The sequence below is a fragment of the Poecilia formosa genome, unplaced genomic scaffold, assembly GCF_000485575.1.
Source record: "Poecilia formosa unplaced genomic scaffold, Poecilia_formosa-5.1.2 Scaffold130, whole genome shotgun sequence".
NCBI lineage: Eukaryota > Metazoa > Chordata > Actinopteri > Cyprinodontiformes > Poeciliidae > Poecilia > Poecilia formosa.
In genome coordinates, this window is record NW_006800069.1 from 1,446,222 (window position 1) to 1,459,469 (window position 13,248).

A 13,248-nucleotide genomic window follows, 5' to 3' on the forward strand; every position below is an offset into this window, starting at 1 on the left:
GAGGAACCAGAGGAGCTTGATTTATTCACAGATTATCTCTAATGTATCCTATCATTACATGGTGACAAGTTTAACAAATATGTAAACTAAGGATTATTTCCAAATGTAATGGATTTATAACATATTAAAAAAGGATCATATAATGTTTCAATGCATTTAACTTGATGCTTGTCATATTTTGTAAATCATGTTGTGAACAGACCTAAAACTCCAGCACGGACAAACTAAAGTAACCTTAAGAAGGTCAACTAAATTAGGTGAAAGGTCAAATATGGTGCAATACTTCTTGACATGTAAATTAGTATTCAAAGGATTACAAGATCTTTCCGCTTGGTATTTTGCAACTTATAACATAATCCCAATCAACCTCCGGTACACAAGTAAATTTGTGAATACAATGTAAATTTTCTGGTATAGTTATCAAGTTCTTTGGCTCATTTGCATAAAAGACTTGTTAAACTGAAAATGAGCTAATTTTCTTCTTACTATGACAGTGTAGTTTTGGCTTTCAGGCAATCCCTTGAACAAGTGTCTGGGACCTGAAACTACAAAAATTGCATTTTTAGAATATCTATCATTTTGTCTGTAGAAATCTAACCTGTCATGCTCAAGAGCTAAACCATGCAAATCTAAATAATTTCAAGTGAAAATAAATTTCTTAATACCACATATTATGTTTTATTTACTTCTTATTATTATTTCTGAGAAAAAGAAGTGTCAGACATTATTGCAGCTGAACTGTTACCACACTGGCTATCAGAGATATTGGCCTTTAGTCAAGGCCTCTTCAAATTTAGGGACTTTCTGAGTAACCTATTTCTGTGAACATTAGCCTGGGTCGTACACACAGCCGACACATGAACTGAAAGCCAGTCAGATGTGGTCATGTCTGACACCTGCCAACAATCGGGATGCAAAGTGGAATTTGAGTTCAGCTTAAAGTTCAGAGATCATGGTGAAGTCAGACTTTTTAAAAACGTTCTTAACAAATATTAGTACTGGAGGGGAAACTGGAACAACCTTCATATCAGACACATCTGATAATGACAAGTCTCTCTGAGAACGCCACAGTTCTTCTTTGTGACCTTTGAATGAATGTTTGGTGGAACATTAGAATCAGCACTTTAGTCATATTGTTGCACATGTTTTAATAGTCGATATTTCTGTCCTGTCAATTCAGATATTTTTCTGGAATATACTGAGTTAGCCTAATGCAGACTTTATGCAGGTTTCACCAACTCAAATCTAAGACTTTAAAAAAAAAAAAAAAAAAAAAAATAAAAAAAGAGATGTACAAAAGCAATGCAGAAGACCAAAACTATAAAATTTCTGGGGTCTTTTTGTAGCTCTCGGCAGCAGTTTTACGCATTTCACATGGCATATGGGTTGCTAGCCAAAGCTAGAGAGCTGTAATTAGACTGTTGTGGCTCTGGTGTAGTTCCTCACACCAAAGCCATGACAGTTGCTGAAGAGTAGCAGGGCTAGCTAACTAGCGCTCTAGTTAGCTACCTAACACGTGAAGCTCAATGTGTTATTGCAATTGTGATATGGCTCTAGCTAGCTATATGCAAAGGAGATAGCATATGGCTAGCTAGAGAGCTAGAAATTGACTCAACATTGATAGTAAATGGCTCTCTAGCTACCTAGAGAGCTATCCTGGCTTCTACTGGCCTGTTTGCTAGCTAGCAAGCATTAGCAGTTTGTTACTGATATCCTTAACTGTCTTGAGTCACAGAATGGAGTGAGTGATGTTTGACTTATGCCTGATAGAAAAATCCTGCAAGAATAAAACTACATAGAATATATAAGGTTAAGTAGTCCTGACATGACAAAATGTAAGACCTGTGATTAACATATTTAAGGCTAACTTACATTTTTAACCCAATACCCAATACATTAGCAGGGAGCTAACAGTATTAGCTCCCTGCTAATGTCATCCTTAACCCTGACATTAGCAGGGTGCTAATGAGGCTCTTCTCCATTTGGAGGTTTCATCATCCCATGGAGCCTGTTAGGGTCATTCTGATGAGTCATGTTTGATGATAAATTATGACACACACAGTTCATACCAGTCTTTTTGGTGAACACAAAACTTACAGGAATTTATATGATGAAATATGCATGTCTTCAACTCAGGAGCATGTTCACCTTTAAGTTACATAATTTATTGTTAAAGATGGTATTTTTAAATATTCTTACAGTAAAAGGAGAGTTGGAGGAACAATCCAGTTGTTCCATCTAGTCGATGTGAACAGAACACAATGATCTTCACATTGTTATCTTTTAAGGACACAGATGCTACAAAGTTCTTGTTTTTGTTAGTTTGCTTTGTAGACTAAAGGACATTCCTACAAATGACTACAGCAAAAATTGACCAAATTCTTCCTCAAAACAAAATAAACAGCAGCATGCTCAGACCTGCCTCCTCAGCTAACACTTAAATGTATGAATCGCACACATGTGTACACATGTGACATGCTGAGGTCCCTTTGTGTCGCCTGAACTGCACTTGTTACAGCATATTGTATATGACTGTTGAGCTGAATTTGACTAATGCAGTATAGCTGATGCACAACAGTACAAGGATTTTCTCATACTGATAGCATTTATGTCTGAAAATGGAGTCAACATTAGTTAGTCTCTTACTGGAACCATCGTTTTTCCAGTAACTTTCCACTCTGCTGAACATGGTTGATGGTTTGATTTATGACGACACTTTTCTGCAGACACACCATGTCTCGATTAGACAAAAAAGAGAGATAAAGGCAGACAAGGGTGCAGGGGGTGGGAGGTTATAATTACACTGCACGGACTGGAACTCTGTCCCTCTCTCGTGTTCTCCACCCTCTGGGATCTTGGCCTTACTATATAAAGGAGAACCCGACCCACACAGGTTTACTCAGTCACGCAGATCTGGGTTGTACATTCAGCAAAGCTGAAAACTTTTGCTTCACTTCCAGAGTCAGCCAAGTTCTCCTGCTGAGTTCTCGATTCATCGTTGGACATCAGGGAATCCACCTGGTCCAGGATAAATCCAGAGGTCTTTAGAGATAAAAGAAACCGACCCAACTTTTTCTAAGTCCATTGAAAGGATGGAACAGCAAAGCTTCTTCACTCACAGAAAAGCATTGGTGGTGATGTGCATTGCAGTATTTTTGCTGGCACAGCAGGTAAGGAGATTACTCATTTGATTGAAATGTGGGAAATCTTTCTGTGGCTATTTTAGGGGAGATACATACTGATTTTAAAATGTTTTAAGTTACAAATAGAAAATTCAGTTGATCTTCCAAAAAGTAGATGATCATCATTGGAAGATGTTAAAAACATTGACATTACATTGCTCAAATTTTATACACCTAAATTGATTTTGCTCTTACACACCAAAATCCAATAACTTAGAGACAGAAAATCAAAATCAACATGGTAGTTTATCGACTTGTGATGAACTTTCAACAACTAATAGACATTCCTGTGCATTTTCTTTTTTGTGCGGTTGCCAGGCACACGCAGGTCCGCTGGTATCACGGCTCCAGTCTGGCTCTGACCAGATCCAAGACGTAAGGGGGGAACACACAGAGCACATGCTGAAAAGAATTGCCCGCATGACCCCTCTATGGAGGATCATGAGCAGCAAACCATCTGGAGCTTTCTGCCAAAACAACTTTGAATGCGCGACTGGACTCTGCAGGTAACAGGAAAAAAATTATATTTTCAGAAATCAAACTGTGATGCATCATTACCGTATCTAAGAAGGGTGCCTGACTAGGAGTTAAAAGTTCAGGTAGTAGGGAAAATTTTTAAATCCACTAGGACTTACTTCTTGGGTCAGCATTGAGCTACCTGGTAATTCATGCATCTACGCGGGTTAACAGATGGAGATTATGCATTATACAGGGGCACTAATGAGATCCACAAACCATCTATTCCTACAACTTTCACTAAATTTTACATGTACTGCTCATGCTCATGCCTTCCTGAGGGCTAATTTCTGTTTAATTTTTCCAACTTGAAACTTCAAAATAAAAACTTTGGATTATAAATTGAACACAGCATAAAGGAACAAGGAGAGAAACGTCACTTAAAGTTATGTCACAGGGATTACTAACGAAACTAGTGACTGGCCCAATAGCTTGGACAAAATGTTACTAAGCCAAAACATTTAACTAGTTTTAAACTTTATAACTGACGTACATTTAGATTCATATCCAAAAAATTTAGATCTAGGCTACAAGTGTCATAAAGTAACTTAAGCTGAATTTGTTTTAATTTCCATTTGGATAATGCTTGGGAGTAGCCATTAGTCGTAATCACTGCTGAAGCTAATTCAAGGCGAAACTAGTGTATTTTTTCCTTCTATTTATCTAAATACTAAAAAAAAATTGTACTATACCATGTGCGCAACTTATTTAGTAAGAAACAAAATGCCCGAAGAGCAAACAGTTTTCTTCTAGTTTTAGCTATATTCTGAATTCACGGCAGCCGTGTTGCATTCAAAGTCAGAGACCTTTGGCTTTCCAAGTTGACATGACTTCATCAAAAGACTCTGTATTTGATTATTACCTCACAAAACAAAAATAGAGCAACAACCTTTATTTTATTACACTTGCATCATCAGCAAAAATAGACCCTGACCTGCTAGCTTAAAAACTCAGTAGCCTAGCTTAAATAGCTAAGAACAATCGGGGGTTTTGCCTCATATATTGCCTTATGTTTTGTGTAATTCTGAACAACTTGGAGATTAAATATTTCTCATGAAAGAAACAAAACTCTAAGCAAAGAAATTTAGAGTCTTGATAGATTTTCTAAAAAAATAATTTTATTTTGCTTTTTCTTTGTGTTTTTTGTTCGTTTTGTTTTTTGCAAAAATGACCAGGATGTGTTGGGGCTACATGTTACTGTTGTTAATTATTCAGTCATGTACTGTATTTTTTCATGACATTAAAAACTTCTGTCTGTCCTCAGGGAGGGACGCTGCTCTACAAACCAACGCCCCTCGTCAGAGCCTATGAAATATTAGATCCTGCAGGACGCCACCAGCGAGTTTACATCAGCGTACAACCCCAATCTGGATGCATTCTGAAAACTAGGATACAAACTTTATTTTTATCTGTATTATCTGAATTTGTATTTATAAATATGAGTATTATATCTGCATAGCTACTTGGATTTATTGCCAATTTAACTACCAGAAAATGTATACAAACAGCTAAATATATGCATAATTTTGTATGAACTGAGGAAAGTTACCAAAAATGACTTTGGTGCTATGATTTAAAAGTTTTAAGCCATCGCCCAAAAGAAGAAGATTTTTCTTTTTGGGATGTTCAAGTTACTTTAGCCTTGAACTTCATTCTACAAATGATGTGATGGAGTTTTGTATCCACACACCTTTCCTAATAACACAGGGTTGGTTGATAGTTCAGTTTGATTCTTGTGATATAACAATAATGACCCCTAAAAAAAGAAAAAAAAAACAGACATAATCCCACCATTTTTATGTCTTCTGGACAGAACTGGCTTAAACTGTTTTCTTAGGTTGTCTTTTATCTGTAGTTTTATTCTAATGACAGACGGTAGGAGCAGGAACCGATCTGCAGCACAGAGACTTTCACGACCTTCGCTCCTTCCGATCTTCGTCAGAAGTTGACGTCATTATGCTGTTTTGAAGTACGCATGCATTGCTTTTATCTCAAGAAAGTCTATGCAGCAGAAGATAACCTACATACATAAAGTGATGTGATTAGCAGAGCAGAGCACGGAAACCCTAAACTGAAATACTTTCAACAGAAGATTACAGATTTTTCTTCAAAATACCAATCATTATTTATTCTCTAGAAGAGGCTGAGTCCTGCACAGCTGACAAAAGACTAAGAGAGAACAGGGCAACATGGATCAAACTTCAAGTTGGCAACGATAAACTATATTAAGTTCTAAAGGGAGAAATAATTTTGTTTACAGGATAAAATCTCAGAAATATTTATTTGCCTTCCTTGTCTAAATGTCAAAATTGTTCCTGTTTGTCTTTAGCTCTTATTTTTGGTTCAGTCTAGAATAATTTATCACCCTGAATTGATTTTCTTCAAGCCCTCAACATGGATCCAATTCATAACCACGAGCTGCACAGCCTTAACGTTTGCACATCTATCCCCTGACAATAGAAGGGTTTAGAGTCCTTTTTTTAACACGCCTGCAGAGTTTACATCACGCACACGGCAGGCGGAGTCTGATGTTTTGCACACTTTGTGTGTCAGAGAGAGATTTTAGTTGGACTGCACTTTTTAAATCTAAATATCATTGTACTGTACGGTGTTACAAACATGTAAAAGAGAGGAAGAAAAGCCAAATAAAAGCTTTTGAAAAAGGATTCGGTTTCATCTTTTCAATCAGAAGGTTTTTGCATTCATGGTGTGAGTTACGTTTCTGGAACGCACAGAGCGAAAAACAAAATGGCAGCAGCTGCTAATCAAACATTTGGGTTCACGTTTGGAGCAGAACATTATTTTCAGTCATTCTAAAGGCAGAGAGATTAAAATATTTTAAATAGATGCCCTTCTTTCCATGCATCAACTCTCTTGATTGCGTCTTTCGGCAGACAAAACCAAAGTGGAAATACTAGGGCTAGGCCATAACGCATAGCATGCCTGTAAAAAACAAAACATACATCTCATAACTGTCAAGCAAAGTGGGGAGACATCATGAATCTCTTCAGGGCGCGACATGAAGAAAAGAGAAGGAACAAGAAACAGTAACAGCATACGTTTAGCCAACTTCATCAACCCTTTCATTCATCCAGCCATTGTTGCTATTTATCTGCCCTTTACATCCTAAACTTGATGAAAACTTTACGGACGTACAAAATTCAGTGGTGAGTTGCTTGAGGCTGATTGGTTGTTAATTTTACTGCTACAAATTGTTTAGTACTTATTTAGACTTCTCCGCTCATGGAAACATCTGCTGCATGGAGTTTGGTATGTTTGTGCTTAAAAAGGTCCTAATATAGGATGACTGATTAATTTTGGTTAATATTTTAAGCATCCTTAACGATTCGGCTAAACTTGACATTGCCCTGTTTATGTACTTCTTATAGTGTTTTTGGCATTTTTTGAAATGCACATCCTCCTTCAGTGCATTTTTTCAATTCAAATCAAATTTATTGTCTTGAGTGAATCAAAGGTCAAGTATTGCAGCAGAAAAAAGTTTCACAGAAATAAAACACTGCAAAAACACAAAATCTTACTGAGTATTTTTGGTTTATATGGCATAGTGTCAATATTTTAGCACATCAGAAATAAGACAAAACTAAAACTTTTCAGCAAGATACAGGAGCTTTGTTTATAGTCAATAATTCCTTAATATTGATGAAAATGTACTAGTTCCACTGGCAGATTATTTCACTTAAAACATGGTGAAAACATCTTGGCATAAGTGAAGTAATCTGTCGATTGAACTAGTACTTTTTCATCAATATTAAAGGAATTGTTGACTTAAAAACAAAGCTTCTGAAGAACTTCTCGTTAGTTTTGTCTTACTTCAAGTGTACTAAGATATCGGCACTAGAAAACTGCACAACAGTTCGTGGTAAGATTTGGTGTTTCTGCGTGTGTAGCTGGTTGTCATTCCCACTTTGAAAACCCCTGCAGAGCCCAGGACCAGCAGCCTTGTTTAACACAGATTGGTCCTTCTTTTTTCTCACCTTTGGTCAACTTGGATAGAAATTCCCTACAAAAGCGATTTGGAAGTGAAACAAATGTATGAACAGAATCTTGCTGCATATCTCTGGTGGGAGCAGCACACCAGCTTGATTCCAGCACTAAACTGGAAAGCGTGTGAATCATAAAGCAACATCTGCTGCAGGATAATGACAAGACATCTGAGTCATTTTTTCTTGCATTTTTTCTTATGCCACTCGAGGGAGCGAAGCCGCTGTCAAGAGTTTAAAAGTCAAAGAGCCGCTGGTGTTTAAATTGTCAGTCTTTCACAATAACTGGACCGAGCCAAGTGTGTGAGGGTAAAGTTCTGTTGATTTCACCTTTGCATTGACCTTGGACATAAAAATCACATTTACATAGAAGCTATTAAGCATTCTGAAAGGCAAGAGAGAAAGAGATGTGTTTTTTGACTGATTTGAACTGTTTAAAAGCAGCAAGCAGACCAACAGTGAGGTCGTGAAGGCCTAAAAATATCAAACTTCAATATCTGAAAAGTGTGGCTTCTGTTTCTATCTATCCCACAATCGTGCAACGACTTTACAAAACCACCTTTTCCTCACATTACAGCTTCAAATGTTTCAGGGGAATGTCTACCAGTTTTGCAAATCAGGGAACATTTAGTCCCCTGATTCCATAATGGATTCCCTAAATGTGTGCTTCAATCTCAGCATAAACCCAAACTGTTCAAATCCAGCTCATCAACTATAATGTAGGTGCCAACAGCTGTTAAATGGGCTCACTGTTTGGTCGTGTTGGGGTTTTCTAATCTGTTTACTGTTCACTCGTGTGTTTTTGTAAAAAAATGTTTTCGCTGCGATGGCCTGATGTTGACTTGGCCTCTTCTTCCTCTCCAGTCTGGGCAGAAGTCATCTGGCGCTGCTGTCCTGCACACGCTGTTCCTCACGCAGACTGTGCTGATTCGAGTATGTGAGAGATGGGTCGAAGAACTCCTAGTTGGCACTTGTTTAACAGCTCCGTCTGGACCTTCAGAGGCTATCTAAAGCTTTCCAAGCATGTGAAGAAGTCAGTTTGCTGTGTGGAAAACCCTGGCTTACGACACATGCTAATTTTTCTACTCATACCATTAGCCTGCTTAGCTTAGCACAGCTTAACTGCATACTTCTCTATTTTTAGCACAGTTATGTTAACTTATCGACTTAAATTGTAAATTACTCAAGATAGTTATAGACTACAAATTGTTTAATTATCTCCTTTTCTTCTTTTTTGTGCTGCAGTGTAAAGTGTCTTTTTCTTATTATTGTAAAACATCACATACATCAACCTGCCGATGGGACCAGGGATGGAAATTAGATTTCGGTTTGATTTGCTCTCAAATTATATATTTTTTGCATTTTATTTATAAAATAAAGCAAAATAATTTGTTTTGTTTCTCGTTATCACATAAATGAGTTATTAAAGTATTTTGTAAGGTAGCTATAAACTTTGTCCAAAATTTGTCACAAAGCTTTAACAAAAGAATTCAAAGGAAAAACAACAGAAACACCTAAAGGTCAGACATTTCATGATATATCAGTAATAAGTATCGGTATAGGCGATACTGGTCCTGTATTTTTATTTGGTATCAGATCCTAAGCTATGCAGTATCACACTGTGGTACTGGGGATGGGAAGACATCGACCAGTGTTTTATTTGTGGTTGAAAAGGTCTTTGTGTCTGAACCAACCACGACTTTTAATATGTTGGGATAACATTTGGACCCAGAAAGCAAAACCTACTGAGAAAATTAGACCTGACTGACACAGAAACATTGGCTAAAGACATTAAAGGTGAAGTGAAACAAATAAACAAATAATTACAAATATCAAGCCTACAGGTGATGTTTAATTCGTATATCTAAAAATTAAGAGCCAAGTCTTGGGTTTACATTGATATAATCCAGACAGGGATAAATGTCAAATGCTTTTCACCCCGATTTCACATGAATCTGGTTTCACTTTGTGCACCACAGGAACTCACTGACTAATCTGCTGAACCTGTTTTAAATGTTCAGCAAACGGCTTCCAGCCAAGGGGAATGTTTTCCATTCGCACCACGATGTAGTTCAAGGTGATCCATCACCAGGTTCACTTTTTTGCCCGTTTATGACACACAGTTGACAGATTGGCGAGCGTGTTTGGAACACGTGTCAAAGTTTGATATTTTCAGGCCTTCACGACCTCACCGTCTGTGTTTGTCCAGGTCTGTTTGCTCTTGGGGGAAAAATAGAATTGGTCGTTTTGGTCTTAATATTGTTAAACTTTGAACTCCTGCAAGTTACACTCACATTTTCCATTTTCCTCTAAGTGCTAAAATGCATTGTTGCAATAGTTGTGCCACCTACGTGTTGGTCTTTTGTCCATCGAGTCTTTTGACTCAATGGACAAAAGACTTTTTATATGGCTTTTGGAGTAATAGCTTCCTCCTTACTGAGCAGCCTTAAAGTCCAGACCAGTACCAGTTTATTAGTGGAAAACGATACTCCGTTACAGGTTTAGTCAGCAAGTTTGCAAAGTGTTTTGTTCTGTTGTTTCCCACTCCAAGTTTCTCGGCATAGTTGACGGCGAATCTTAACGTACAGCTGTGTTCTGGTTTTGAAGCAGAATTAGCGACTGGCTAATAATCTTGAATACAAACACAGTTCCACAGAAAGAAAAAGTCTATGCGTGAAACAGGTTTATAAAAGTTTTGTGTTTTTCAATATAGCTTACTTTTAATTCGTTGCGACTTTTTGTCTAATTCAGTTTTGATTTGTTTTTAGAGAGTTTGCTGAGTTTTATTAGTTACACATTGTTTCAAATGCGTTTCTATAGTCATTTTTGTTGTTTCTTACTTTCCTTTATTCCCCTCATTGCGCATTCACCTGTCCTTAGAGTTTGTGTGTCTTTACCCAGTAAGAGCCTCAGTGCAGCAGAACTGGACAGACTCTAATTCTCCATCTATATACTAACAAAAATCAATGTTTTAGCAGATTGAGTTGACACAATTACACTCAAACATTTACATGATCAGTAGCAGATTATTAAGTGCCAAATAGCAACACTGGACATGAAGTACTCAGTACACCATTCAAGTTATCACACAAAATGGGATAATTTTAGTCAAATGTGACAACACAGAGGTACAAAATTGACCAAGATATAAATATGGAAAATTCTTCAACACAATATCTGAAAGTAAAAATATATACAAATATAAACTACCTGTCTCCTTCTCCCTGTGATACCTACAATTAAGTAAGAAATTTTTTAGAGAATAATTTTGAAATACCTGTAAAAACCCTGTACAGCAAATATCTGTTTCTCAGCGAGTTCTAGTCTCTCCTTACCTGATGAAACCCTGCAGCACCGTCCGGTTCAGGTCTAATGTCGCCATCCTGACTCTTTGCTCTTTCTATCGTGACAATAAAGAATTTTTTAAACATGTGGAAAGCAACAGTAAGCGCAACTTTTGTACAGAAATTTAGTGTTGGGTTTATTTCTGGCGTTAGTTAACTAGCAATGGATGTGAAATAGGCAACATCTTGTTAGCTAGCTTAATACCGTCGTGAATTATTAACTAGTCATTTAGCTAACTTTATCTCCATTAGCTACTCAACTTACATGGTCTATTTCGAAAAGCCAAGTTGTTTTTTTTTTTTTTTTTACCTTTTGGTTCTGGCTAATTGCTCCTCTCATCAGCAGCTGGTCTGCCCTCGGTGATATACGTACATGCGTTATGCTCGTGGTGCGTTTAAAGACGGTTCGGAAAATCCCCTTACCGCATCTTAAAAACCGATTAAACGGTTGTAATGGCTGAAAAAAAAAGTAGGTAGCGAAACGAAAATGAAGAGCATTACAGCTACAATTTCAGTATATTTTAGTTTTATAAACTTACGATAGAATACCAGTTTGTTGTAGTTTTTCTCCATTTATTAGTTTTTATAAAGTTCAGTTAAACATGTTTTCTCAATTTTAGTTTGTTATTTCCTTAGTTTTTGTTATCTATAGTAATGTTTGTGTGAAAGAACTTTAAAAGTGTGAAGAAAAAGCAAGACAAACCTGGGAGGAAATTCATACAGAGACAAAAAGAAGAGATGGCACAAAAACATCACAACCTAAATGTAGCAGGGTAATTATCATTGATTGGGCAATACTTGTTTTCTCATAATTCTGGTTGGTCATCATTCTTTTTCTGAAGCCTAAACACAAATCAGAAGACGATTTGGTGGATGTTGCAGACAGACCATACTTTTGCTATATTTATTTTTTAAATCCTTTTAAATATGTGGGACGATTCCAGTTTGCTAGGTGTCCAAGCAATTTCTCATAACATCCTCTCCCCGACTTATCATAAAATCACTGATTCTAGCTAATTTCTCATCCATTCCTAGATCTTTCTGTAATTTTCAACCAAGTTCTCATATCAGGGTGAATATAATCACCTTGAATAACAAGTCCAAATAGAAATGACAAAAGATGTGTAAAATAGGATCAAATAAGCCCAAAACGGGTGAAAAAAAATATTGGAAAGATAATTGAAATTAAATCTAAATACTGGAACAGACTAAATGAATTAATTTATTTTGTTTATAATAACGAGCTCCACAAATTGCATAGAAATATAGAAAACAATTTTTTCTCAATCATGTTTTGCATTGTGACGGTTTTGTGATATTATCTGTGACGTTGTGCATTCATAGAAGAAACTGATTTAGGATAACATCTACAGTTTTATTACAGAATTTGTTTCAAAAACAGTCAACAAGCAGCTCACTCAGTAAATGCACTCATTCTCTTTTCACTGCGACCGTCGCCATCGAAGGGTACGCTTAAATACGTCACATAAAATCATAAAATATATAATATCAGCTCGTCAGTGAACCAGAGGCACAGTCAGGCATTTTCTTTGCCTACATTCAATTCATTCCTTCCTGATCTCCTCTCAAAATATGGGACAGTGAGCATCTAAACCAAGGGTCAAACATGTTCGAAATATAGTGCAAGACAACAGATGTGTGTATAAACTGCTGACAGTTCACTATAATCAAGCAAACAGCTCGGTCTACGGTAAGCACTAAGTTCTGGACAACATCACAGCTTATGCTTGAAAGGAGCGATACGCTCACTAACCCAATAAAGGCAAATATGAGTAAGATATACGCTGATTTTCAGTATCACAAACTGAAAAAGCTGCTTTTTAACAGTGAAAACTAAAACAGACGTCTCTTGAACATCCTTTAGTTGTGTTACCATCTTAAAATCTCATAACTAAATAAATAAGAGTGTAAAGATTTATATACATTGCTGTCCAATTACGAACCCCAGTGGAGATACAGTTGTACTATATTGTGAATTATTAATCTATTTTGAAGTTTAGTCAATGAAAATCACACACACAAAAGCAAATGCCTTCGTTATAATCAGCCTAATTTGTTGTTGATTGTTCAATTCCTTTACTCCAGATAAAAATTGTTTTCTATATAAAAAAAAAGAACAACAAATAAATGGGTGGAAGACATGTGAACCTTTGACACTTAACTCGGAACAAACTAAATTAAAAA

At 36.6% G+C, this 13,248-nt stretch overlaps 1 protein-coding gene across 1 annotated transcript; it reads left to right on the top strand.

The window, feature by feature from the left end:
• The first annotated feature begins 2,874 nt into the window (after positions 1 to 2,874).
• Positions 2,875 to 5,478, top strand: leap2 (liver-expressed antimicrobial peptide 2). The gene is made up of 3 exons (XM_007561745.2): positions 2,875 to 3,170; positions 3,501 to 3,688; positions 4,963 to 5,478. The coding sequence occupies exons 1-3, from the start codon at positions 3,093 to 3,095 to the stop codon at positions 5,015 to 5,017; spliced, it is 321 nt and encodes a 106-aa protein (XP_007561807.1). The 5' UTR covers positions 2,875 to 3,092; the 3' UTR covers positions 5,018 to 5,478.
• Positions 5,479 to 13,248: the final 7,770 nt, after the last annotated feature.